The sequence below is a fragment of the Benincasa hispida genome, chromosome 9 (genome assembly GCF_009727055.1).
Source record: "Benincasa hispida cultivar B227 chromosome 9, ASM972705v1, whole genome shotgun sequence".
NCBI lineage: Eukaryota > Viridiplantae > Streptophyta > Magnoliopsida > Cucurbitales > Cucurbitaceae > Benincasa > Benincasa hispida.
The window spans coordinates 33,485,263-33,512,575 of NC_052357.1; the positions used below are offsets into that span (position 1 = coordinate 33,485,263).

Below are 27,313 nucleotides of genomic sequence, written 5' to 3' on the forward strand. Positions count from 1 at the left end.
ATCGTCTGAGTGGATATTTATTGAAAAAAGATATCAAAATAATCTAATACGTCCGTGTATTTTTATAAAGGAATCACAGTCAGAATTTTTTATTATAACTGTTGATTGTTATATATAATTGGAATTCTTGAAGAGTTTTCAAAGGAAATTGAATATCTTAAGAAAGAATTGAGATGGAAGATCTTGAAAAAACAAATAAAATTTTTCTTTAGTTTGCAAATTGAGCATTTAGCATATGAGATATTTGTTCATCAGTCTTCTTTACAGGAAAATTTTTGAAAAGGTTTTATATGAACAAAACACATCCACTAAACATTCCAATGGAAGTCCATTCCCTAGATGTGAAGAAAGATATAGTTCAACCTCGAGATGATAACTAAGAAATACTTGGTTCTGAAGTACCGTATCTTAGTGTAATTGGTGCATTTATGTATCTTGCTAATAATACATACCAGATATTATATTTTCAGTAAATTTATTAGCTAGATATAGATCTTCTCCAACCAAAGGACATTAGAATAGAATTAAGCATGTACTTCGTTAACTCCAAGGAACAATCGATATGGATTTGTTTTATTCAAATAACTCAAATTTTGGTCTAGTTGGTTATGTAAATTCTGGACATTTATCTAATCTACCCAAAGTTAGATCTCAAATAAATTATCTATTCACATGTGGAGGCACTGTTATATCATGGCGAGCAGTGAAACAAACCATAATGACCACTTCCTCAAATCATGCTATAATTCTTGCAATTCACGAGGCTAATTGAGAATGTGTATGGTTAAGATAAATAACTCAACACATTCATGGAACATGTGGCTTGTCTTCTAGTAAAAATCTTTCAACGATATTATATGCAAACAATACAATATGTATAGCCCAAATCAAAAAAGGATATATTAAAGAAGATAGAAAAAGGCATATATCTCCCATGCTTTTTCTACACTCATGATCTTAAAGAAAATGGTGACATTGTACAACAAATTTGTTCGAATGATAACATAGCATACTTATTTACAAAGTCATTACCAACCGCAACCTTTGAAAAATTGGTGCAGAACATTGGAATGCAGCAACTCAGGGATCTCAAGTGATATTTCCATGAGATGGAGCAAATATATTGTATTCTTTTAGAAATATAAATTATATGCAATATGTACTCCTTCATTAGGATTTTTTTCCCATCGAGATTTTTCTTAGTAAGGTTTCAATGGGCATATTTCATATACATATATATGGGTATCTAAGGGGGAGTATTATAAATATCATAATACATGTGTAAAGTTGATACCCATTCTCAATGTCAAAGGACCAAGTGGCATTTGCCCATTACTCTATGTGTTGTCCATGTATCTCAAAATTACACACTATTAATGTTCATGTAATCCACCTCCTACTTGCCAAATTGCTTATAAATAGTGGCATTTGATGGGTTTTGTAATATGGTGCATATTGGTGAGAAATCCAAATAATTTGGAGTCAATTTCTTTTTTTAATTTTCTATTTTTTATTTTATAATTTTAGTTATTTATTTTATATATTTCAACATTTATATTATATTATTTTTTTTGATATCCATGTTATCGTTGTGCCTCATTTTGCTATTTAATTTTACAACATAAGCTAATTTTAATTATAGAACTTTTGACATTAAATTTCCCATTTCCATCGACATTCCGAATGATCTCATCTTCTCTATTATGAGAATCTCATCGACATCGGTGAACAATTCATTAATTAACCTTCCTCCAGGATAATTAAATCAGCAACCCGCTTATTCTTGAACGTATAATAGACCAAAAAAGTTCTAAAATTTCCAAATGTATGTCACGTTTTAATACGGTGTGTGAGAGTAAAGTGTATCATCTTTTGAATTCGTGTTCTAGTTCTTTTTAAGTACCACAAATACAAACGTTCGATTTTATTTTGAGTTAGCTATAGAATGAGTAAGTGAAGTATGTCTTCAACCATATTGATATACTTACAACATCATGAAACAATTTCAAAATAGCAATGATCAATCCCATATGAACAGTTTAAAAAAAAAAATAACCTCATATGAACGATTTAAAAAAGAATAATCAAGAGCAACTCTAACTTACAACTATCGACCATATATTAACAATTCCAAAATTATAAATATCAATCTCATATAAATAATTCCTAGCTACACTAGATCTTCATAATGACAATTGACAAATTAATATCTATATGTCTAACGCATAGCTTTAAAGTGAATGTCTATTATTGTCACCTCATCTTTAATTGTGAGTATGAATCCCTTGTATTCATCTATAAACTACAACAATCACACTTTAAATATTTTAAAAGGATTAAGACATAAAGTCACAAAAACCATCATGGAGCAATAAATGACTTTTTATTTTTTATTTTTATTTTTATTTTTTTTAAAGAGGCCAAGAGGAGAGCTTCTTTCAAAGAGCAAACAACCTAGAGGACAAATATATAAGACACCCCTTTTCCCAAAGAAGGATTACAAGAAAATCTTCCAGTCTAAATTAAAAATGGAGTCTGGGTAATTACAAAAATGCCTATGTTGAGCACTCCAGGTAGAGATAATATGTTGTGCAAAATCACAAAACAAACAAAAAGAACTCTTATCTAAAAAAGAAACAATAATTGACATTGGAAGTTACCATAATAGAGGAAAAAAAAAACTATTGTTAATAATGGAAAAGGAAGAGAAAAAACTGAAGTACTAATCAGAGCTTAAGTTATTGAGGGAAAGGAAACATGTTTGATGTAAAAATGCTACCACCCGGATAATTAGAAATACTCAACCGAAACTATAAAGATTGGATTGGGTTAGTTTTGATTTTGGGTTGAGTTGAATGTTTTCTATTTTTCTTGGCTTGAATTGGATTGGATCTAGTTTGATTACTTTAGATTAATGAATTTATGAATTTTTAATATTTTTCTTTTAAAATTGTTACAATAATTCTATTTGTTTAAAATCTATAATAAATATATCATTGATATTTGGATTTTAGCATGTGAATTTTATGAAATTTTAGTTATTAGCATGTGTTGTAAATAAATTTACGTATTAATTATAACCCGACAACTCAATCCAATTCGGGTCAGGTCAGGTCGAGTTGGAGATCTTATATGGGTCTTTTGGATTGTCAACCCCAACCAATCCAAATTTTTAAGTTGGTCCAAAAATATCATCAACCCAATCTAACTCAACCTGTGTACACCACTAATATTTTATATTTTATATGGTGATTATATGGCAAGATAGATTTTAGTTAGAAAATCAACTTTTTCCAACTTATCAATTATTTGGAGCTTTCTTAGTACATCTTTATACCGAGATTATGTACATCTCGATGCTAATACCGGATTTTATATAACTGAGATTTCTCAATGTCCCAAGCATAATTAACACCAAGATTCATGTCCCAATCATAATTAACACCAAGATTCATATATTTGAGCTTTCTGGGTGGAATCTTGAGAGAATTAATACTGAGATTTTATATATTTCTCAAATCGTACCTAATTTTTTTTTAAATTGATATTTCCCAAAATTTAAAAATATTGAATTAATTTGAAAGATCTATTTTGATAATTAGAAAACCCATTTGGAATTTTGAAAAATCATACATTTGTGAAAACATAATTTATGCTAAAGATTTGAAAAAGTACATAATAATTTAATATAATATTTAGTAAACATAACCGAATTTGGAAAAAATTTGAAAATAATATAAGATTTGAGAAAATTACATTAAAAAATGGCAAATCTCAGTATGTAATCAGACGAAATGTACCAAAAAGACCCAAAACAATCAATAAGTTTTTTAAAAAATAATAATTTTTTAACTAATTCTCGATGGTCAATTTCGTCCAAGATGACCGAGAAAAACTATTTTTATTCATTTTTAAAAAACGTGCTCATTTTATAAGGTGAAAATCTAAACGTGCTATTATTGACAATTTCCCTATCTAACTACTATTTTCTCGAGTTGTTTCACGTATCATCAACAAAACAATATCGTATATATTATTAATACACACATATGATGGCAAAAACATTGGTTTCATTGAGAACAAAGAAAGAAAACTACAACTGCAATAGGATGCACCATTTGAAAGGGGGGGTGGAAGAGCATCTCCTCCATCATTCAAGAACACTTGAAACCAAGCCCAGCTAACACTAAAAGTCTCAAGAAAACAGAATCATCAAATAGAAGAAATACAATCATGTCATCCAAATCCTCTACTGTGCTGTGCCCTTGCAAGAAGTACACCTACTGTAAACCCAACAAAGAAAAGGAAGGATCTAATGATATGATTCATGCTGTTAACTCTCTCCAGCAAACGATTGACCACTGCAGATCTAACAATATCTCCATTATATTAGAACTTATAGTTCCAATTATCACTTTACCAAAAGTTGAAGTTCAATACCTCACCCTGCAATTATTTAACTTAAAAGGGACAGAGCTAGTTTTAGTTGTCAGCTAACATAAGAGGAAAATGGTTAATAACATCAAATGTAATAGCAAAAACTCAACAGAACAGTACATATCTTAGTCATTATGCATTAGTCATTCAATAATTCTATACATTCATTCAATGGAATGCTAAGATAGGCACATTCATTACCTGTTAGACTCTAAATTCTTGACCGGAATTTCTTACTCCTCGGAGTACATCTAACTCTAGACTTCTTGTTTGAAACTACTCCTTTTTCCAATCCTGGTAATGCACTGCATGCACTCGAAACTTCTGACTCAGAAACTTCATTTTTTTTTTTTTAACAACGCTTATAAACTTTTTCTATTCCCACTTTAGGTGCTTGCGCCTTTGATCTTGAAGATGGTTTAGGTTTTTGAAAATACTGAGAGGGCGTGATAAATCTACCTACCCCTCGAACTTGTCCACGATGATCTGGGGTACCCAATGTTAGTGATAACACATCCTCCGTAGTTGATTTGGCATCACAATTATGAGCTTGGGCAGCCAATATCTCATCCTAAACGTGATGGGAAAATATAAAAAAGAAAGTTAAATCCTATTTTGGTTCCTGAACTTTTAACCTGGTTTTATTTTTGTTCCTAAACTTTCAAAAACGTCCATTTTAGTCCCTGAACTTTTAAAAAGCTTTTATTTTAAACTCTACTCTTAATATTAAGTTGGACATTTTAAAGATGAAATTTGTTGAGGAATGAAATTGCATCTAGCATGGATTGAGCAAGATGAAGGTAAAGTGAAATATCAACAACCAACGTGCTAAAATAGTGAACGGCCAAAATTTTAGATGCAAAATGACCTTTGAGATATCCTATAGAAAATCACTTTATCACCTAATTTAAAATTGAAACCCTAGATTTTTTTCAACATGACTGACTTATTTGACAGCATAGTCATCCAAAAATATAAGTTATTTCACCATTATATTTAAGACTTAATAGAATTTTAATAATAGAGACTAAAATAAGCACTTTTTAAAAGTTCAAAGACTAGAATTGGACATTTTTTAAAGCTTAGGGACTAAAATAGAACAAGATTCAAAATTCAAGGACCAAAATAGAACAAGATTCAAAGTTCATGACCAGAACAGAATTTAAACAAAAAAAGAATAAGTAAACAATATGATGAATGCAACAAAACAAAAAAGTCCAAATACTCACTAGACGAGTCACACTTCTTGAGTTTGTTTGATCAACAATCATTCCTTCATTATTCATTCGAGCACTCTTCCATAGAATGCATCGTTCATTTGAGTTTTCACCAGATGACTTTTTCTGAAAACAAAATGAGATAAATTTAATAAATATAACATTTAAGAACAAGAAAATTATTAGAACAAGATCATTGAATTGGGTTAAATATCATTTACCAGCTCTTCAGCTAAATTGGCATATCCTTTTCATGACATTCGATGATTATATATGTGTTTCCCTCGCATTGCTTGGTTCTTTTGCCTCAACCTCTTCATAAATTATTGAAGAAATTTTTATAGATTATTAACCTTTACCTCAAATTCTTCATTAAGTCTAGAATTGACCAAAGTATTCCAGTGTTCTTGTTCAACGTGGGAATACAGTTTTGGAGGAGACTTCAAACTTTCCAGGTTATCTTTATAAGGCAACACATATTTCTTTTTTTTTCTTTTCTTGTTCTTTTTTTTTTTTTTTTTACATCAGTAGTGTCCAAGCCAGCTTATGCGCATCTTGACTAATCTCACGGGACAACCTACCTGACCCTACAATATTTGGGTGTCAACATAGGATATTAAATCCTAGGTAGGTGGCCACCATGAATTGAACCATGATCCCTTGGCCCTTTGGTCTTTTTTTGATATTCCCACTACCAGTAAGCCAACCCATGATGATTAAGGCATCACATATTTCGTTGTCAACATACTCGATGACTTTCCTTTGACCTACACTACTATCACGAGTGATCTCATGCATAACAGTAGGTCCACAACATCTTTTCTTGGTCACCTCTTTTGTAGGGGCATCTCTAGAATCTTCTCCATCTACACTATTATTCTGCATATCATCCATCTATTATCTATGCAAATAAACCAAAACCATTTAAACATTTAGTATGAAAGTAAAAAGAAACAAAGAAAGCAAGAGATTATAAGAAAGAAAAACAGAGAGCCAATACAAACAAGAACACAATCTTCATAAAGACAAAAGTAAATCTCTTTGTAAAATAGAATATTTCACTCATATTCTTCTATCGAGATTTCTAAATCATTATTTATATAAAAGATTTAAAGTCCTTATATATAATATTACACTTTTGTGTTGAACTGTTGATTAAAAAGAAAGAGGAAAAGGGTCAAGAATAATGTAATAGATGACTTGAAATAATGAAACTAAAGGAAATTTTCAACTAAAGTATAAAACAATATATGATATAATCATATAAAGAACATGAGAATGATCAAAAGGAAAATTTGGGTAGTAAATTGAAGCTTTAAATTAACATATTGTAGAAACTAATCAAAAACTTGAGTTATAGATAGAGATAGATACACACACACACGCCTATTGAAAAGTATAGACAATTTCTTCCCTCATACAAATCATGATTTATTAATAAAACTAGTATTATTAAATTAGGCTTTGAATCGTGACTAGAATTATTACAAAATTCACAAGAAGAAATTATAAATTCTTTAGAAAATAAATAAAATTAGTATTGTTGCATACGAAAAAGAAAAGGCATACCTAAATTCTTCTTGCACTTATGCAACAGCAATGGAAGGGGTCTGCAAATTAAGAGGGAAAAAATATCAGACAATACACCAATAGCAGATATCCATTGAAGGATGAGAACTAAGAACTGAGGTGGGCATGAATAATTTAATTATGATGTTTGGAGGATTAACACTAGTAGAAGAAAGTGAAGAGGCAAACCCCACCCCACCCCACAACAAGATAATATAAGATTCCACTAGAACTAGAATGAACAACTGGGTGTGAAGAGTCAAAAGAATATAATTATAATAAATACTAGAATGACTTACTCAAATGATATGTCACAAAAATAAGGTCGGTATAGAGGGGGAAAAGTCAGAGGATTTTGCAGTGTGCGAACGAAGGGAGGGAAAATGAGAGGACACAAAAGAAAAAGTATACTAGGGAGAACTGAGATATTGTCCATTTTGAACAAAAGTCCTCGTAGCTATGCTTTTAGTTTCATCCAAATAGTATCATATCAATAGAGATAGTTGCAAAACCGATAAATTAAAGTTGTGATGATGGGATATGTTAAAAAATCAATGTAATTGTATCAGGAAAGGAAAAAGGATGATTGTTGTGTCGGGTCATTTGAATTGATTATTCAAGAAACTAAACTTTCAATGAGAACAGTGAAGAATGTACCAGGCATAAAAAAAACAAGCCTAGAAAATGAATCGCAAAGCCCAAAACTAACTAGAATAAAGGATTCCAATTTATAAGTGGTCTAAATTAAAAGAGTAACCACACTCATTGATGTGCTAGTCCTCTTGCAAACAATAATGTAGTTCCTACAGTCTGGTTGCTCTTTTAATTTAAACCACATATGGGAAGAGCAACAACAAGAACGGATTCCCAAGACTAACTGGTAACTCCATGAAAGGATTCCAATCCGTAATGTGAGTTGAATTAAAAGAGTAACCACACTCGTTCATCTCTTATTGCATACAATATAGTCAGGCAATGGAAGAGCATCCAGAAGAAAGAATTCCCAAAACTAAGTACAAGGATTTCCAAAACAAACAAATCAATTTGTCTACTCTGGTCAGCTTTTTAAATGCTAAAAAACAAAACCCATTAAGGCCAAATGCTTCTCTACTTTGTCCTATCTATCATTCTGTCTCATAAAGGCACATATTCCTCCCACTTTCTCCCATATCTCGACTTCTCATACACACGCACTGAAAGTAAATCAGAAACTAATTTGAACAAAATTAAGAAGAAGAGAGAGAGCGCGAACCTTAATCGGAAGTCGGAAGACTAAGGGAACTTGAGAACGTGACCGACTTTGAAAATCAATGAGAAAATGCGGAAGCCAAGAGATTTGCGCACTAAATTATTATTATTATTAAAAAAATTGAAAAACACATCAACTCCCTAAACTTTCATGATAGTAATAATTTAATTTATAAATTTTTGTCGATTGAATTTTAGTTTATAACAATTTAATTTCTAAAATTTGAATTTTATAACAATTGAGTACTTGAACTTTAATATGTCTCATTTGATAATCATTTTTTTATTTTTTTTAAATTAAGCTTATGAATATTATTTTCAGCTCCAAATTTCTTCTTTTGTTATCTACTTTTTATCAATGGTTTAAAGATTAAGCAAAATTTTGAGAACTAAACAAAAGTGGCTTTCAAAAAGTTTTTTTTTTTTTTTAATTTGGCTAAGAATGTAATCATAGTACTTAAAAAGATACAAATCATTGTAAGAAATATGAATGAAATATGATTAAGTTTAGAAAAACAAAAACAAAAAACCAAATGGATATCAAACGGAGTCTTTGTACTTTTAAATTCATAACAATTTAGTCCTTTATGTAAACAAATCTAGCAAAATTAGACGTCAATTTTTATTATTTTATGATGTAGACTTTGTATTTGATAAAAAAATATCGAGTCTCTAATTAGTTTATCAATTTATTTAAGCAAGAAATCTCATTAAATCTTAATAATAATTTATATAATAGAGATTAAATTGTTACAAATCTTAAAGTATAATGACTAAATTGTTACATAGTAAAGCTCAGAGACTAAATCGTTACAAACTAAAGTTTAAATTGTTACTTCTATAAAAATTTAGGGACTAAAAGTAAATTTTAACAAAAAAAAATGGATAAAGTAAAAATTAGGGGGGAAACAAAGGTTTCAATGTCGATGGAAATATCGATGTTTTAATTTTACGAAAATTTCGATGAAAATATCAATAAAATATCAATTTCGATGACATTCTTAAAAATTATAAAAAAGAAAATATTCAAAAAAATAAATTATAATGAATAAATAAACATTTTATGATTTTCACACAAGTTAACATGTCTAATATTTATACTATATTTATAATAATGACATTTTTATGTTTATTTTTTGTGTTTTATGGAAATATTGATTCACCTCTTATTTCAATGTCGAATCTATAGAAACGTGGAAATATCGATGGAAATATACACATGTCGATGAAAATTTAATACTATGAGGGAAACCCAAATTGAAGATCGATATTGGGATTGCAACCAAATAGGAAAGTGTAAGATTTTTTTTTAACAATATTGAGGTGGAGAATTCGAATCTTTTAACATCAAAGTCATAGAACAAATATGTTCAATTTAATAGGTCATTTTATTAGTGGCGATTCAAGATTTTCATTAGGATAAGTATCTGATTTATTTAATTTCCATACAAAAGCATTTAATATGGAATTTTAAGATAGGGGCACTTGCAAAAGGACAAAATAAAATACATTAATTAGCCCATGGCCAAGATTTATTATTTTTGTAAAAATGGTAAAAAGAAGAAAAAAAAGCTCAACTCACCTGATACACTTAATATACACGATATACATTTGATACACTATGGTCTTAGGTTTGATATATCGCTGATACACTTGTGTTTTAGATTTGATACACTCATGTGTTACTTCAAATATTTATTTATTGATGTTTGATATACTACTTTCGTAAATCTAATATATCGTTGATACACTTATATCTTAGGTCTGATACACTCATGTGTTATTCCAAATATCTATTGATTGATGTTTGATACACTCATGTCTTAGATTTGATATAAACTCATGTCTTAGATCTGATATACCGTTGATGTACTTGGAATACTTACCCTTTCAAATCTCACTTTCGATTCCCCTTACCTTTTCTTCTTCCCCATCCCAAAAGATATGAATGGCATAAATTGAAACTTCCTTCTTCAAATTTCAACAAAACAAACACATATCAATTTGATTTCAAACCAACCATAGACTAAATCGATGCAAACCGACGGATGATGTAGCAGTCGATGGCGCTGAAAAAAAAGGAATAATCAAGATTAGCTAGCTGCGTAGCTATGTGCAGTAGCGAACGAAGGAAAGTGGCGTCACGGTCAACAACCAACAAAATATGGCAGTGGGGGGCAGATTGACATGTGTGACACAGATAGAAATGGAGAAGGCAAGAAAGAGTGAGATATTAGGCAAGAGAGTAAATAAAGCTTGCTTTTTTTTATTTATTTATCAGAATGCCTTTATATAGGAAATTACACATGGAAGCAAGATAACAACTTAACAACCTTTACAACAGACTTTCTAACCAATCTTAAGTCTAATACTCTCCCTCAAGATGAAAGGGACATGTCAATGACTCCCATCTTGGATACTAAGGAAAAGAAAGAAAAAGCTGGTAAGGCTTTGGTAAAGACATTAGCTAGCTGCAAATGGGACCTAATTTGAAGCAGTTTGACAATACCATGAAGAATATGATCATGAATGAAATGATAGTCGATTTTTATGTGTTTTATCCACTCATGGAAGACTAGATTTTCTGCAATATGGACAGCAACTTCATTATCATAGTATATTAGGGAATGATGAGCAATAGAGACTGAAAGATCCATGAGAAGCTAAGTAATCCACAATAATTCGCTTGTTGTAGCTGCCAATTCTCGATATTCAGCCTCTGTAGAAGATCTTGGAATAGTGGATTTCTTTTTAGCCTTCCAATTGATGAAAGATTCGCTTAAGAATATACAAAAGCCAGATATAGACTTTCTTGAGTCAGGACATGATCCCCAATCAGCATCAGAATAGGCTTTTAATTGAAATAAAATAATAGGCTTTAACATGATGCCTTGCCCTGAGGATGCCTTCAAGTATCCGAGTAATGATATGACAGCATCAAGATGAGGCTTTCTTGGTTGAGTAACAAATTGGCTAAGCTTAAGGACAACAAAAGATATATCAGATAAGATATAGTCAAGTACAATAAACGTCCAATAAGTCTTCGATACATCGTGGCATTAGATAAAAAGGCTCCATCTTCAAAACTTAGCTTTAAATTTGTATCAAGAGGCAAGGGAGCTAGTTTACATGCTAAAAGACCATGATCCTCCAAAAATTGTAAAACATAGTTGCGTTGTGATAAAACAATACCTTTTGAAGATCTTGCTATTTCCAGCCCCAAGAAATACCAAAGAGATCCTAAAACTTTTAACTTGAAGGTACTGTGAAGATGTTCTTTCAACTCATTCAAAATAGGTAATGAAACACCAGTGATGATTATGTCATCCACATATGCCAATAAGACTATAAATGAATCTCCAAAGCCTCGAATGAACAACGAATAGTCTGACTTAGACTGAGAAAATCCAAGGCAGATGAGAGCTTTTGAAAATTTGTCAAACCACTGTCTAGAGGCTTGTTTCAGCTCATAAATAGACTTGTGTAGACGACAAACTAAATGCTCCCTTTGTTTGTGAACAACATTATGTTTGTATCCCAAGGGTAAGTCCATGTATACTTCTTCAACTAGATCCCCATGTAAAAAAGCATTGTAGACGTCTAGCTGAATCAAGGGCCAATTTTTGGAAACTGCAAGAGTAAGAATAACCTTGACAGTCACAAGTTTGGCAACAGGGGAAAAGGTCTCGATGTAATCAAGCCCCTCTTGTTGTGTATACCCTTTTGCTACTAAACGTGCCTTGTATCGATCAATGTTGCCATCTGTTCTATATTTTACTTTGTATATCCATTTGCATCCAATTGAGTGTTGCCCAGCAGGTAAAGGAACAATGGACCAAGTCTTATTAGTTTCCATTGTGAAGAGCTCATCTTTCATAGCCTTACGCTAGTGTTCATGAGGTACTGCTTGATGATAAAAGGTTGGTTCATAAGTGGCAGAGACATTTAGTACAAAGTTTTTATAAGAAGGGTGCAACTTATCATAGGACAGGGCACTTTGTAGTGGAAATTTAGCAGATGTTTGTATAGGTTGCTTTTGTAATAGCAAGCTACAATGGTAGTCACGAAGGTATGAAGATTGTCTGAGGATTCTTGTAGAACGTCTAGGCTGTGAAGGCTCACTTAGGTTGTTAAGATTGGGAGGATTAGAGAGATGGTTTTTAGCTGCATCATTCATCTCATGAGAATTTTCAACTATATCATTCACCTCAGGATCATTATCAGTTGCAGCACTTGTCTCATTATGATCAATAACTGGATCATTCACCTCAGGCACAAAACCACTTGAAGATGGATCAATGGTGCGATCAGACAAACCCCCTGAAAAGTTAAATGGTACTGGTAAAACCAAGTCAGAAAAAGGATCAATTACTTTCTCTTGAGAGCTGATCTGATGAAAAGGAAATATGTCTTCATGAAAAACATCTCTAGATATAAAGATCTTCTTATTCTCAATATCATATAGTCAATAACCTTTGACCCTTGTAGGATATCCCAGAAATACAGATACAATGGCTCTTGGTTGAAATTTTGTTTTGTGTGAAGATAAAGTAGATGCAAAACAAAGACAACCAAATATGCAAAGTGAATGGTAATCAACATTTTTACCATTTAACTGATAAAAGGGAGTTTGTCAAGATAGAATGTTGGATGGAATTCTATTAATTAAGTAGGATGCAGTCAGTATACATTCTCCCCAAAAAACCATTGGCAACCTAGACTAAAAAAGGAGAGAACGTGCAACATTTAACAAGTGTTGGTGTTTTCTCTCAACTACTGAGTTTTTTTCAGGCCTTTCGACACAAGAAAATTAATGTAGAACTCTTTTGGATGCAAAGAAATCAATGAAAGCTAACTCTGGTGCATTATCATATCGAAAGACCTTAATAGACTGACCATATTAAGTCTCAATAAGTTGAAAAAATCAAGGGACAATAGTAAGAGTCTAAGACTTTTTTTCATAAGAAAAACCCAAGTATATCGAGAATAATCATCAACTATTGTTAAGAAGTATCGATAACATGAGTAGGTTCATGATAGGGCCCCAACTATCACAATGTATGATGTCAAATGCATGAGCAGCAAGTTTATTATTACTTTGAAAAGACAAACGTCTCTGTTTTGCTAATGGACATATTAGACATTTGTTACAAGTATTATCCAATTCAATATGTAAAAGGCCTTTTAATGAATTAAGATGCTTGTAGGATGGATGTCCAAGACGATTATGCCAAGTAAAATAGAATGTATAGTAGTAGAAGAACAAACAAGTTCTGTGGACATAGTGGAATTCAAAATAGGGAGATTCAGTGACTTATCAATCGTAGCTTGCAATATGTATAGCCCTTGCCATTTGTTAGCCTTGTCAATCATTTTTAAAGAGGACTTTTCCTGAATTAGACAATAATCACTACAAAATATAACCATCACTGACAGATGAAAAGTTAAAGCGCTTATGGAAATCAAGGTGAAACAAAATGTTGGTATGTATAAAACATTCTACAATATAATCTTTGTATTAACTTGTATATCTCCAATAAATTCAATAGAAATCTAAGACTGATTTGGTAAGAAAACAGTTGCTTCTTGAATAGGACGTAAGGCAGTAAACAAAGGCTATTATAGCATATGTGAGCGAAAGTGCCAGAGTCTATAATCCATTGATCAGAAGAGAGATCAGTGATAGAACAAATACATGCTACATGAGCATTAATATTGGATGATTTTGTTGCAGTGTTGGATGTCTTGGACTTGTTTAAGTGAGATTGAAGTATGGCTAATAAGCCTTGGCACTGCTCAGCTGTAAGAGATGATAGGGAATCAGTAGGCTCTGTCTTTATTGATGACTCAGGAGGTTTATAAAGTCTGTGGCCTAGAGGATATCCATGGAGCTTATAGCAGCGATCCAGAGTATGCCCTTGAAGATTACAATGGGTGCAAACTGGTTTCTCTTTCTTTTTGTGTTGATTGTTGTTGCGAAAACTATTTGAGTTATTATGTGAAGAAGAGCCAGAGGAATTGTTTTTCACAAGAAGGGCAGCGGTTGAAGTTGTTGATGGTGCACTGAGGCTAAGGGATAAGGAAAGGGCTTTTTGATCCACTTCTTGTACAACCAAAGAAAATGTACGGTTGATAGAGGGTTCAGGTTCCTTTAGCAACAACTAAGAGCGAATTGGAGTTGTTTCATTCAAGCCCATAAAGAATGTCATGACATACTCTGTTTTGGAAATAGGTTTGTAAGTTCTTAACTCCTCCACAGGTGCATTTACCATAAGAGCAAGAAGGGCGATTTGAAACCAGTTCATTTCACAGCATTTTCAACTTCGCGTAGTATATAGTAATAAAGTCTTGGTTCTGAGTTAGATTTGAAAGTTCACGTCTGATCTAAAAAACTCTCAGTCGATTCTTACGCTGGTATATTTCTTGAAGATCATAGCAGATTTCTTGTGTGGAATCAGAAAAATTAATACTCACCGAGATTTCTTTAGAAAGGGAATTAAGAATCCAAACAGTAACTACTCCATCGCATATGATCCAAAAGCTGAGTAACTCACCAGAAGGATAAGAAATTTCTCCATTGATGAAGTCGAGCTTGTTCTTGACAGTGAGCCCTATTTTCATCACCTGACTTCATGAATTGTAATTCAATTCCGTGAGAAGATTGGAAACGAGCAAAGACTGGTACTATCTGAAGGATGAAGAAAATAAGAGTTGTATTGTTCAAGAATAGAGGAATTTGGAGCTCAAGTATTGTCCGTGGAGTTTTGAGTTTTTTTTTTTTTTTTTTTGAAGAGGTAGGATTTTTATTTCCTGTTATAGCGAAGATGGAGGGAAAAAAACTTTTGGAGGGAAGATTTTATTTGATTTATTGCTCTGATACTATATTAAGCAAGAGAGTAAATAAAGCTTGCTTGTTTTATTTATTTATCAAAATACCTTTATATAGGCAATTACACATGAAAGCAAGATAACAACTTAATAACCTTTACAATAGACCTTCTAACCAATCTTAAGTCTAATAAGAGACACGAAAAATCCTTCCCTTTTCTTCAAGAATTTCAAAAAGGAGAGAGAGAAAAATGTCATATATGCAAAATGTAAAAAATAGTGACATGATTTTAATATTCTATTCTTAGTTTGTCGTCCACTACAATTTTCCTTTAAGATATCCATGCCGACGACATCTGTGCACTTTTTACACATTCTTTTATATTTTTCTTTCGTGAGTCTTTTTATTTTACATTTTTATTTTTGTCAGTGTAATTTATTATTCATTCATGCACTAACAAATGACCATATGCAAATCAACCATACTTATATTTTATATTTTTAAGCAATATATAACATTTTATATTTTACATTTTGTATCTAAAATAAACTCCAGTTAAATGAAATAAAATCTCATTTTATTTTTATTGAAATTTAAAATCAAATATGTTTTTTATTATGCCTTTCTAATACTTATGTATTTTTCAAGTTTTCCATAAATTTAGTTTTTTGTTTAGAAAGAAATACCAAACTAGTATTATATAAATTTAAATTTTATTAAAATAAGGGTTATTTTTAAATATAACAAAACAAATCCACTTATTTACAAATCATTATCTATCGGTGATAGACAATAATATTTTATTATATTTATAAATATTTTCAGCAATCTTATAATTTAAACATTTACCCTTACAACATTAGGTAAATCATCTAAATATTAGTAAAAACATCATTAGTTCACTCTTTATCTCCAAATTCATTCCCCACCCCTCAAATTACATGTTATTCCGAATGTGATTAACAATTTTTTTATGTTTTTTTTTCCATGAATCATGTATTACCAGAAAAACAAAAGCAAATTGAATGTTTCTTTAAACAATTTCAAAGGGCTCTAAAATGAAAATATTTGTAACAATAAGAGCTTATTTGAAACCTGCCTTAAATTCAAGGGCAGAACTGGAACTTCTGATATATGTTCCACTATTTTATAAACCATCCCTAGGTCACCTCAACATTTTAATTATTTAAAAAAAATTAATAAACATTAATATTGAATATTGAAAATGAGTATTTAAGGAAAAATCGAGATTTAAAAGAAAAAAAGAAAAATAAAAGGGAAAAACCAAACCTGACAAACTAGTAGTCCTGAAATAAATTTAAGATTTGGAAGTAAAATTAAAATTTCTAAAAGTTCATTCTTGATAGCTTCTTATGACAATTTTATATAATTTAAGTTTTATTTGAGATTGCTGCAGCTTTTAAAATAATTAGACAAATCAGCTGTGAGAAAAAGTAAAATAGTGTTTGGTAAAATTTACTTTGAAATTAGAAAAAATTAGTCACGATGTTTTATAGATTAATACTAAATTTGTGTAATTTAGACTCCATTTGTAACCATTTTGTTTTTTTTTTTTAATTTATAGACTCTACTTCTACATCCAAATTTTTTTTTTTTAAAAAAAAAATTACATCTATGGTTTGAATTATCTTTTATATTCATATTTAATTTATATTTTTATTATAATATTATTATTTAAAAATATATATGATTTGAATTGCAACTAATTTTGTTCAATTTAAATTTTTTATAAAGGATTTTTTTTAAAATAATTGTTATAAGAAACTATTTGGAGTAAATAGGAGAAAATAAATTAATGGAACGAAAATTTGAAATAGATAAGAAGATACCAATTTTTTAGGAAAACTAAAATCTAAAAGCTCCCTCGAATAACTTTAATCCTAAAAGTGAATTTGGATAGATTAATAAACAAGATGTTTTACCAAACAACCTAGACAATTAAGATTCTCCCCTAATCTCTTTTTACAATTGCAAAAGTAACCTCAAACGGAACCTTAACTTTCTTTTAATGTTACATTTTTATCTTTAGACTAGTTGGAGTTGAGAACCATTGCTCCCATTTTCAACAATGGATTTTTCAAACAAAATTTTAATACTAAAATAAATATCAAAGAAAAATAACTTTGTACAATATGAACATGGGTATTAATCCCAAAAACTAAGACAAATATCAATTGATACTCTTAAACTTTGAAGGTTCTATCAATTAAAACCCAAAACTAATAATGATATAAATTTAAATCTTAAATTTTCATAAATGAATTAATCTATACTCTTTGGAGATATGCCACAAATATTAGACATCTAATTGTTTGGAACCTAAACTACACATTCAAAAAAAAAAACCATAATACATCGTTGGGGAACATCCTTAAGTTATAAGGACAACTAAAAATGGAGGGAAGAACTAAGCCAACACAAATTCACCATGATTAAGCTGTGCTAGCTTTGCTTTGGTTCGGCCAAAAAAGCCAAATACTTCTTGTGTTCTTGCTTGTATCTTTTCCACTCTCTCAGTGCAGCCAAAATTACATGCAAAGCAACTGGCAAGAAGAAAGGCTGTCCAAAGAAAAGCAAGCATAACCAATGAGGTTTCAAACAAAATTTTGCCCACAAAACTAAAGCCATTTTCTTTGTAACCCCAAAAAATATGTCACCTATTTTCAAATTAATATTCTGATAAAAGTTACGTCTAAATCAAGAATAATGTTGGACAGATATTAGTGTTTATGAAACCATACAACCTTTTCCATTGCTACATTACATATATTTTGTCTTAACTTTAACAAATTTTAATCATACCCCTAAACTTAGTTCATACCATCAACACTATCAACAAAAGATTGTAATGTCATGTTTTTAACCTATAAAATTTGGCTGAATCAAGATGTGACAGACAACTAAACAAAGTGGCCAACCATGAGCATGCCATGACAACATTCTAGTAATCATGTGACCAGATATTTCTAAAAACGTGTGACACTATCAGCATGTCATGTCAACATTCCAATGATAGTGTTAACGTGATGAGTCTAGAGATTAAATAGAAAGTATTGAAATTTAGAGAAGCAGTTGGAATTTGTTAAGTTTAAAAAACCCGACAACATTATGCTCAAACTAGATAGCCTAAATTTATCATTTAATCTAACATGAACTATAAATACGACAATACTACAAACATAAGTGTAGGTAACAGGGATCATACCGAGTAGACAGCAAAGCAGTGCTCAAATGAAAAATAGCTGACTGACATTATTGATGGGTGAAAGAACGCATCTTCTGCCAGTGATCTTGCTTGCCTGGAAGATACTGATAAGGAAGAGGAACTCAGTTCAGAATTTTAATTAATTCAATCAGAATTACAGTCAACAAATTATCAATTCAAGCTTCAGATACAAATTAACATATCGAGATTAGAGAAGGATCATACTGGCTGCAGCATCAAAAACTCCTGCAGAGGCATTTTTCTGGGCTAAGTTTGCAGCCTCGAGAGAATATTTTACCTGATTGAGACGGAGTAATTCAGATCTCATATTATACCACGGAACACTGCAAGAGAAGAAAATAAAAAGGGCCACGTCTACATTCCCTTCCCCCCCCCCCCCCCCCTCCCAAAAAAAAAAAAAAAAAACTTGCATTGTTAATTCATTTTTTCCTTTTTATATGCATATTATACGAAACAATTTCATAGATGAATTTCTGAAATGTAATAGGAGAGAAGTCAATCTCCAATCCAAGGGAAGTTTACATAAGCAAGACCTCCAGTTAAACAAAAGAGAAACTATGTTATAATCGTGGCACCAAGTTTTCATTTTCTTTTTTTGGTTGAATACTCCATTTCAAATAGAGGATATCCTTCAAGGACAATGTAGCACGCTGTGTAGCAGTCAACCAGTAAGGACATAATCAAGTCCAAAAAGATCACAGAAAATGGGCATGTGAAAAATGGCTTGCTGTGTGTTTCAGTGAGCATCAACTTCGGGAGATGGCCATCATGGTGTTCTTTTTTGAAATTTGTTGCGAGTATGCAAGCAAGGATGGGAAAGCTCCCAAAGAAAAAAGTTGAACTTTTCCGGGATTTGACCTTCCATATACTTTTGCATGAGATGGTGCTAAAGTTTGGATCTGTGGCCATGATATCTTTTGTGAGACAGTTTGCAGAGAAACACAATTTCCAAAGGCATTAGTCTTTCCTGTGCGTGAAGTGAAAGGTTGAGAGAATCTGGGTCGATACAGCCCACTCTTGGATCTCTGTGTCTAGATGGTTTCCTCTAAAAGCCCCATTGGGTAATAGTCCCAATGGCTTGACCATGTCTCTCAAATGATGGCCTCATTTTTAGGTATGTTCTTAATTTCATTACCGATCCATAGGCCTTTCAAAAGAGAGGTGTTGCATCCATCACAAATATGGGTGATTTTTTCTGTAGACGAGATCTTTTTGGGCAAAAGACGTCCCCGTGGTCCTCTTGACAAATAAAGCAGAAACTTCTGTTACTTGGATACGTATTCCCCCCCACACACACAAAGAAAGAGATGCGATTTGGTTTTCTCCCCTGTTTGGTTATTGTGCGAGGGGACTAGGGAAAAGGCAAGGTTTAAGTTTTAAACTTCCGGGATGGAAAGTACTCTCTTTTCTGGCAATGACCAATTATTGAGTATGAACTACAGAGCTCACTAGGTTTCAGAGGAAAGAAAGAATAACATTCAGGCTGGAAAACACCACTAAAAAACATTTAAGAAAATAATTTTGGGGAAACTTGAGGAAGGTCATTGCTCAGAATACCAACATCATACCAACAAAGTTTGGAAATTTAATATATAGCTCAAGCATTTAGAGATTAGTAAAAGAATCTAGTGCAAGTAAGCCAATCAGTCCAGAAAAGAGACTTAAAAAAAGATTTACGGACAAGCAAAAAGAGTACCTGTTTTCCAATCTCATCAATGATAATCATCCTCGGCAGTGATTGAACCTGCGCAACAAAGCAATCAAAGTTTGAAAAAATTAAATAAATAAATGAAGGGATCAAGAACCACGCTAAATTTTAGGATCCTAATTTGAAATCAACCAAGAATCCAGTACATACCAATTTAGAAAGAGATCCAAGAGATGAAGCACATGAATGAAGATTAAAACATGAATGCTGCCTTGATAGAAAATCCATTTCCCTACAGATGGATCAATCATATAAATACATATATTTGACATAGAGAGTATTGCAGACATTGCAAGGCTCACAAGAACAAAGGAGCTTCGTGAGACTAGTGGTGTACATTGAAAAAACTTGAACTCTAATAACAAAATATAATTTGTTTGCAACGGAAATATGATATCAGGAAACCATCACTAAGAGCTAGAATAATGCAATTAGTAAGATAAGTTTTGACAGCTGGGATTGATTCTAAAACTTATTAAAACATATAAAAGTGGAAAAAACAGATCTTTTCCTAACCATTCTGTAAAGCCTTTCTGACTAGTTAAAATGTTGAATGTGCCCGATACACCACCATGTTGGGGATTAGACTTTAGACCAAAAAGTTGCCGAAATTGCCCCAGGAAAACTTCAACGATTTTCTCCAGCTCCTAGTCCAGAATATATATGATCAATCATCAGAAAATTAGATAGAATACAGAAGTTGGTAGATAACATCAACATCTTACCGGATATGAAATCATGTGCCTATGGTGTTGCTTACTTTCACGGTCTTTCAAGCAGCCTTTAGGGTTCCAAACAATTACGCCTCCCCACGTCTGCAAGATGGCATAATTTGTAATTGAATGTGTAAGCAGGAAAAATCATGTGTAAGCAGGAAAAAGAATGTCATACAGGAGATATAAACCCATTTGTTTCTGAAATCTGGCCATCAGGAAGCTGTAAAAGAAGAGGGCACTCCCTTGCTGATGGTATATATCTGACAGCAAAAAGAAAATGGACAATGAAAAAAAAGTTGATTAGGATTGCTAATATAAATGGGCAGAAACAGATTAGCAGTTTTTCACCACAGAAAATACTCCCAGGTTCCTTAAAAATAACACAACTTATCCTTAATTGAGCTTTCCGTTAAAACTTGTGAAGCCACTAACATATTCTTTCAACAAATCAAACTCAACAAGAACCAGCATCGCTATATGAAAATGATAGATATCTTTACAAGATAGAAATTGCTTTCAAGAATAAACTACATTGATAGCCAAGTCAAGGGGGCTACTGTCTCTCCCAAAACTACCAACTGCTACTTACAGAAAATACAGCCTACTTTCCCACTAAACTTCCTCTTACTCATCTAAAGTAACAAAGTTACACTTAACACATAATGTTCTAAAACATTTAATAATTATAAATAGCTAATTAGGGGGTGTTTGGAGTAAGGAGTGGAATAGTGAGGAATAAGGAGTTATGAAGTCTAAGGAGTTGTGAACTCCTGGGGCCCAAGTGTAAGGAGTTCATACGATATAAAATTGACGTTTTTTTCGTAGTAGGACCCACCCACTCCTTGAGCAAACAAAGAGTGGAGTTCACAAACTCCTACTTCCCAACTTCTTGGGCCAAACACGCCCTTCAGGAGGCATCCTAATTCTTATGTAGTCTTTCTAGCCTTCTAACATATATTTGAGCTATCAAAGGCCTAACAGAAAACTGGGGAGTTTTCAATAGTCAGATAGAGTATGTTTGTATAATAGTGGACAATCAAGGACAATGAGCCTTCTCAACATAGCTATAGCCCAAGAGCTTGACACAATTGGTTTCTTAGATTGATTAAAAATCAATAAAAAGTGTGATATGAGTTAAAGGTTGTACACCACAAAATGCAATATCTTTGACCTCCCGCCTGCTGCAATTGAAGTATCCAAATGCCACTCATTTGAATTCACCTATTAGATTTTAAGAAATAAGATGATGCGTTAAAATAAATAAATAAATAAAATGGAGGATGAGACAAACTCCTATATCTCTAGACTGGATGAAATTGAAAAATGGCACAACCGTGTGTAGTGTACGAATCAGGCTCAGGCAAAGCAAGTAAACAAATAGAGTCATTTAAATGCAATAAGAATTACTATAATGTTAAACCTGATAGCCGGAGGGATAAAGTCACCTACAAGCATCTAATTTTTTTTTTTTTTTCCCTTTGGAGGTGGGGGAGAGGGTAATAAACTAAAAACTAAAAGAACCGTACAAAAAAGGGAAGATCTTTAGTATTGAAGATGTAGCTTTCCTGCTCGTCGTCCCAGTAAGAAAAGGAGGAGGTTGGCGTATGATATAAAACCTGGCCAGTGATTAGCAATTGGATTAGATTGAATACCTTTTACATGTATTTTCAAGGCTTCTGGAAAATATTGAATTAATTGAAAAAAAGAGAGTGAATGAACTGACAATAAGCAATCCATGAGGACATCATACCTGACTCTCAACCGAGATATTTGCTACTGGTGCTAACTCCTCGATTAAAGGTTTCAATAGAACTTCATCTACCGTCTGAAAATCCCTACAAAACAACAGAGAATCATAATAGACAGACTGCAAAAAACAATGTATGTAAATTGCCTATATCTAGGAATATAATTTTTAACCGCAGAAACAAAAAATATCTTTTAACATCAAGTAAGTCTCTGATATTGGGATTTTTTAGGAATAGAAATAACTATTAAAGCTTCTAGATTGGAATGGAGTCAATGGACTGCAAGCATCAAGAAGTCAATTCAAATCCATTCTAGCTATAGCTTTCTAAGGATGAACAGAGAATCAAGATGCAATTTGCATGAAATATTCCCCACGAATCGTAAGCAAAACTGCAAAATTGTTATATTCTCAAAACGGTCTATTGTAATCAGAAGTTACTATTCAACACTGAAGCTATTCCAAAAATCATAACCATAACATGCCTAAAGAATAACTTCTATGTCATAATGATAGTATGAGCAACAAGCATTCAGCCCAAAGAAAGAAGGTAGTAAAGAGAGCAACATACCAGTCATATATCCAATCATCTGGATCTGCATTCAACAAATTAAAAGAAAGAAAAATCTTTCCATCAGCACCAACTGGCATAAACTCCCCAGGAATTAATCCATCCTCCCTTCCACCATTACCAAACAACTTCACAAAAGTTTCCGCTACTTTCAATATGGCTTCGGCCTCTGAAACCCTCCCAACAATCCAACCATGACGATATTTTCCAATGGTAGCCTCAACATTCTCGTCCCCGTTCATCACCACTACACTATAAACTTTCCCACCAGAAGCTGACCTCGAACAACCACCCAGAGCAACCTCCAAGAAATCATCGGTACTATGAAGACCATTTTCCAAAGAAGCAGCAAAATTAGAAGCACTGAGAGCTCCACACCGCCAAGAACACGAAGATGCGTCAGTGCGTGTCTGTGAGCAATCAGAACCCGATTCTATAACTACAGAGATAGCGAAGTTGTTGTTGCAACTGCCACAAAGTGAAGATTTAGAAGATAGTTTAGTCATCTCATGGAAGAGTGATGATTTTAGCTGCTCAGCTGTAGAGGCCATGGAATCAAATCCAATAAATATAACCCGAAAAGTACAGGGAAATTGCAACGGTGACGATTCTATATGAGAAGAGAGGGCATCGATGTCCCTGAACGGAAGTGGAGCGCGGTAGATTTCGACGGATTTCCATAGAAATGGAAGACCTGCAAAAGAAAATCGTCAATGAGATACTAACAATCAATCACGTGTTCCCGAGAGAGAGAGAGCGGACCTAAGAGAAAAGAGGAGAAGACGGAGATGGTAAGAATTAGACGCTTGAATCCAGGCTTAGTCTTCCGCATGGTTTTGGGATCAAAAGCGAACTGTGAAAGTCCGGCTTCCGATGATCCGGAGTCAAGTTGTGGAGGTTTCGAAGGTTCTGAGATTTCCGCCATTGCTGAATCAGACGGAAGCTCGGGGGGTTTACTGAGGTGCAGATGCAACTAAAAGCTCATTCATAAACGGTTTTCCACTATGGCAATGGTGATAAAGGGAGGAGAAAGAAATCAAAGACAGAGCGAACTTGAGCCTGCTAGAAAAATGGAAGATGGTCGAAATAGAGAGGGGAAATTTGTATGGATGGCCCTATTTAGAGTCATTCGAAATTCGGACTCGCTTTAAAAATACGTTCGAAATTTGACCTTATATCTACGTCATTCACATGTGAAAGTATCATTTTAACTTCAAAACGCACGCAAAGTCAGATGCAACCTGGATTTCTCACTCTTCTCTCTCGTTCCTCTCGTTCATTCATCACATTCCCGAATTCACGTTGCTCTCTTTGATTTTTTTCCTTGATTTGAATTCTTCCTCTCGCTTCTTCCTCGTCAATTTTGTATTTTTTTCTCTGAGTTTTTTCCTTCATTTGAATTCTCACTCTCGCTTCTTCTTCTCGTTTCTTGGTCTCACTCTCGCTTCTTCTTCTCGTTATGATTCAAGCTCTAACTTACATTTTTTACTCAAGAAGAAAAATAAGAAGTCGACATAAAGAAAGAAATCACTAGAAAAGTAAGGTACCTGAAGAAAAGAGGGTGGGAAGAAAATCTCGCGGGAAAAACAAGATAAAAAAAAGAGAAAAAAGAGTGATGTCGAAAAAGAAAAAAGGAAAATCACTCTAAATAAAAGAAATCACTGAAAAAAAAAGCAGAAAAAATGGAAAAAAAATCTGCAAAAGAAAAAGGAAGAAGGGTTAAAATGGTAAATTTATAAGATCATGATACCAATTTCCTAATATAGAAAATTAAAACAATAATCTTATTTTTTATTGTTTCACCCAACAAAATTAAAGTTTTCAATTCATTTGCTTATTTTAAAATTTAGTAATTAATTTTTTTCTTTTTAATTTTAGATGTCATACGGTTTTTTTTTTTTTTTTGACCTTTTCACAATTATGATAGCATTTATAAGTTTTAAATTTACTAATTTGATTTTTTTTAAGTAAAGGATAGACTAATTGATAGTTTAATTAAATATCTAAAAATATTAATATATTTCTCTCTATAGGGGTGAAAATGTTATATATCATAATTTATTTTCATTTCTTGTGAGTATCCAAACAAGAAAATTTGATTCGTGTGATTTCGAATTAATTTAGTTCCAAATGCAAATAGTAGTTTGAAATCGATTCCTTCGTTTAAAATCCTGAAATTTGAAATCTTGTTCGTCGAAATTCTAACGCTAAATGGAATATTAAGGATTTGTTTTTAGTTACTGATGTCAGATTTGAGCGAACTTCCCAAAAACGAAACTTTGCGCATATTGAACTTTTTTTATTATCTCGCTCTCTTCTTCTCTCTATCTCTTCTTTCTCGCTCTCTCGCTCTCATCTTACATGTTTGCTCTCTTGCTTTTATCTTTCTCACTCTCACTCACTTTTGGACTCTTCTTGTGTACTCTCTCTCATATCATCTATATTTGACATCCTGATCAACATTTTGATGCTCAGTGACAACACCTCTACAATGTTTTGATAGTTGACAATGAATGAAAAAATGGAGAATGGAGAATGACATATAAATGGAGAATGGAGAATGACCTATATAAATGGAGGAAGGAAAATTGAGAAAAGGAAGAGGAAAAATTGAAGATAATTTTGTAACTTTGGTTGATGATGATGTAAGCAAGGGGTTAAAATTCTTTAAGTTTCAAAAAGTGGGATAAATTGTCATATTCCAAGTATTGTTTTTCGTCAAATATTACCAAAGACAAAGAGAAATAAAAAAACAAAATATATGTCATTTACAAACAAGAAATTAAGCTCGAGCTTCTACTGAATTATACTTGTTTTTCCAATTGAATCAAATGTAGCTTAAGATTAATTTTAGTGTTGTGGCCCTATAGTATAAAACTGTACAAATTGGAGATGCTATTTGTTGATCACCTTTATCGACTATAGTTATATCTTAAAAATTACCCACATCCTTATTTCAACATAAAAGACAAATAACGTGTTGTTTGGATTTTGTTAGGCTTAAGTTCTAGTTATCAAGGTGATGAGATAATTGTAACCCTAACGACTTTTAAGGGTTGCAAACTCCCAAACCCTAGCCAGAACAATACTACCAAAAACCTTGTGAATCTTGAGATGTCCTCAGAAAAAGAATTGGCTTATTGAATGCAAAAAGAGAGGACTCTCAGATCAAGGAGCACATATAGAAAGAGGTCTTTTATGATGCAGCAACGGAGTCTTTTGATGATCTCGTGAAGCACCTGAAATAAATTCCACATGAAAGAGTACGATATCTTCTTAGGGTTCTCAACATTAAAAAAAAAAGTTGGTTTCATGTTGAGCTCAACCCTCACAAACGGTCAAGATGGAAATTATTTTGATTCTATTTACATAGAGTACTGAAAAGAAGGACTCCCTCTCTGGCTAACAACCCCAAGTATGGAAATGTGCTAAACTTGCTTTCCTTTCACATTACCTTGGACTATCGGTTGAGACTCTTCGACACCCAACGTCCTTCACTTCAACTTATGCTACTTAACTTTTAGCTTATTTGACTTGTGATCTACGTGAAGAAACGATGAAGTTCAAACGCGGAAGCGGGATTGTCCCAATTAGCATGCTTAAAAGAGAATTAAAGGGTTAGAAAAAAGCTTACCCTTGAAGAACAACTTCTGTCTTCACGAAATCCTCCTCTCCGGTCACGAACATGTTGGGGATGATGCCCTAAACTCTCGTTGGATTCTGCAGTTTGTAAACACAGTTATTGAACAAACACTTGTGATGTATTAATATATAATATTTTTCTTCACTTTTGTCTATGGAACATTGGATGTTTTTATTTGCATTACTACAAACCAATAAACTAAGATCTCTACTTGTCGTTGTAACTTAAGCATGTATATGGAGACATACAAGTAGATCATGTCTTAAGTGATAACTAAAATGGTCTGTAGTATATGCATATAGAAGGGATACCTTATCCTAGTAACGCTACGGATGTGGCCCACTTTGTAGAATAGTTACAAGTGTTGTGATTGCTACAGAT

At 32.5% G+C, this 27,313-nt stretch overlaps 1 protein-coding gene and 1 long non-coding RNA gene across 6 annotated transcripts; both read right to left on the reverse strand.

Annotated features, from left to right (window-relative positions):
- Nucleotides 1–4,060: 4,060 nt before the first annotated feature.
- On the reverse strand, nucleotides 4,061–8,556 carry LOC120086580. Of its 5 annotated transcripts, none has more exons than XR_005484262.1 (5): nucleotides 8,476–8,556; nucleotides 7,224–7,264; nucleotides 5,876–6,555; nucleotides 5,667–5,780; nucleotides 4,061–5,008 (listed from the first exon to the last, which is right to left on the reverse strand). It is a non-coding gene; the product is annotated as an uncharacterized LOC120086580 (long non-coding RNA). The 5 variants fall into 5 exon arrangements; XR_005484259.1 differs by lacking the exon at nucleotides 8,476–8,556 and adding an exon at nucleotides 7,523–7,683; XR_005484258.1 differs by lacking the exon at nucleotides 8,476–8,556 and having other exon boundaries at nucleotides 4,061–4,460; nucleotides 4,639–5,008; nucleotides 7,224–7,478.
- Nucleotides 8,557–17,547: 8,991 nt separating this feature from the next.
- Nucleotides 17,548–24,403, reverse strand: LOC120086030 (GPI transamidase component PIG-S). The gene is made up of 13 exons (XM_039042430.1): nucleotides 24,052–24,403; nucleotides 23,290–23,983; nucleotides 22,722–22,806; nucleotides 22,498–22,587; nucleotides 22,119–22,192; nucleotides 21,147–21,231; nucleotides 20,981–21,070; nucleotides 20,772–20,902; nucleotides 20,406–20,487; nucleotides 20,244–20,291; nucleotides 18,752–18,824; nucleotides 18,527–18,630; nucleotides 17,548–17,880 (listed from the first exon to the last, which is right to left on the reverse strand). Exons 1-13 carry the CDS (start codon nucleotides 24,212–24,214, stop codon nucleotides 17,764–17,766), a joined length of 1,836 nt encoding a protein of 611 aa, XP_038898358.1. The 5' UTR covers nucleotides 24,215–24,403; the 3' UTR covers nucleotides 17,548–17,763.
- Nucleotides 24,404–27,313: the final 2,910 nt, after the last annotated feature.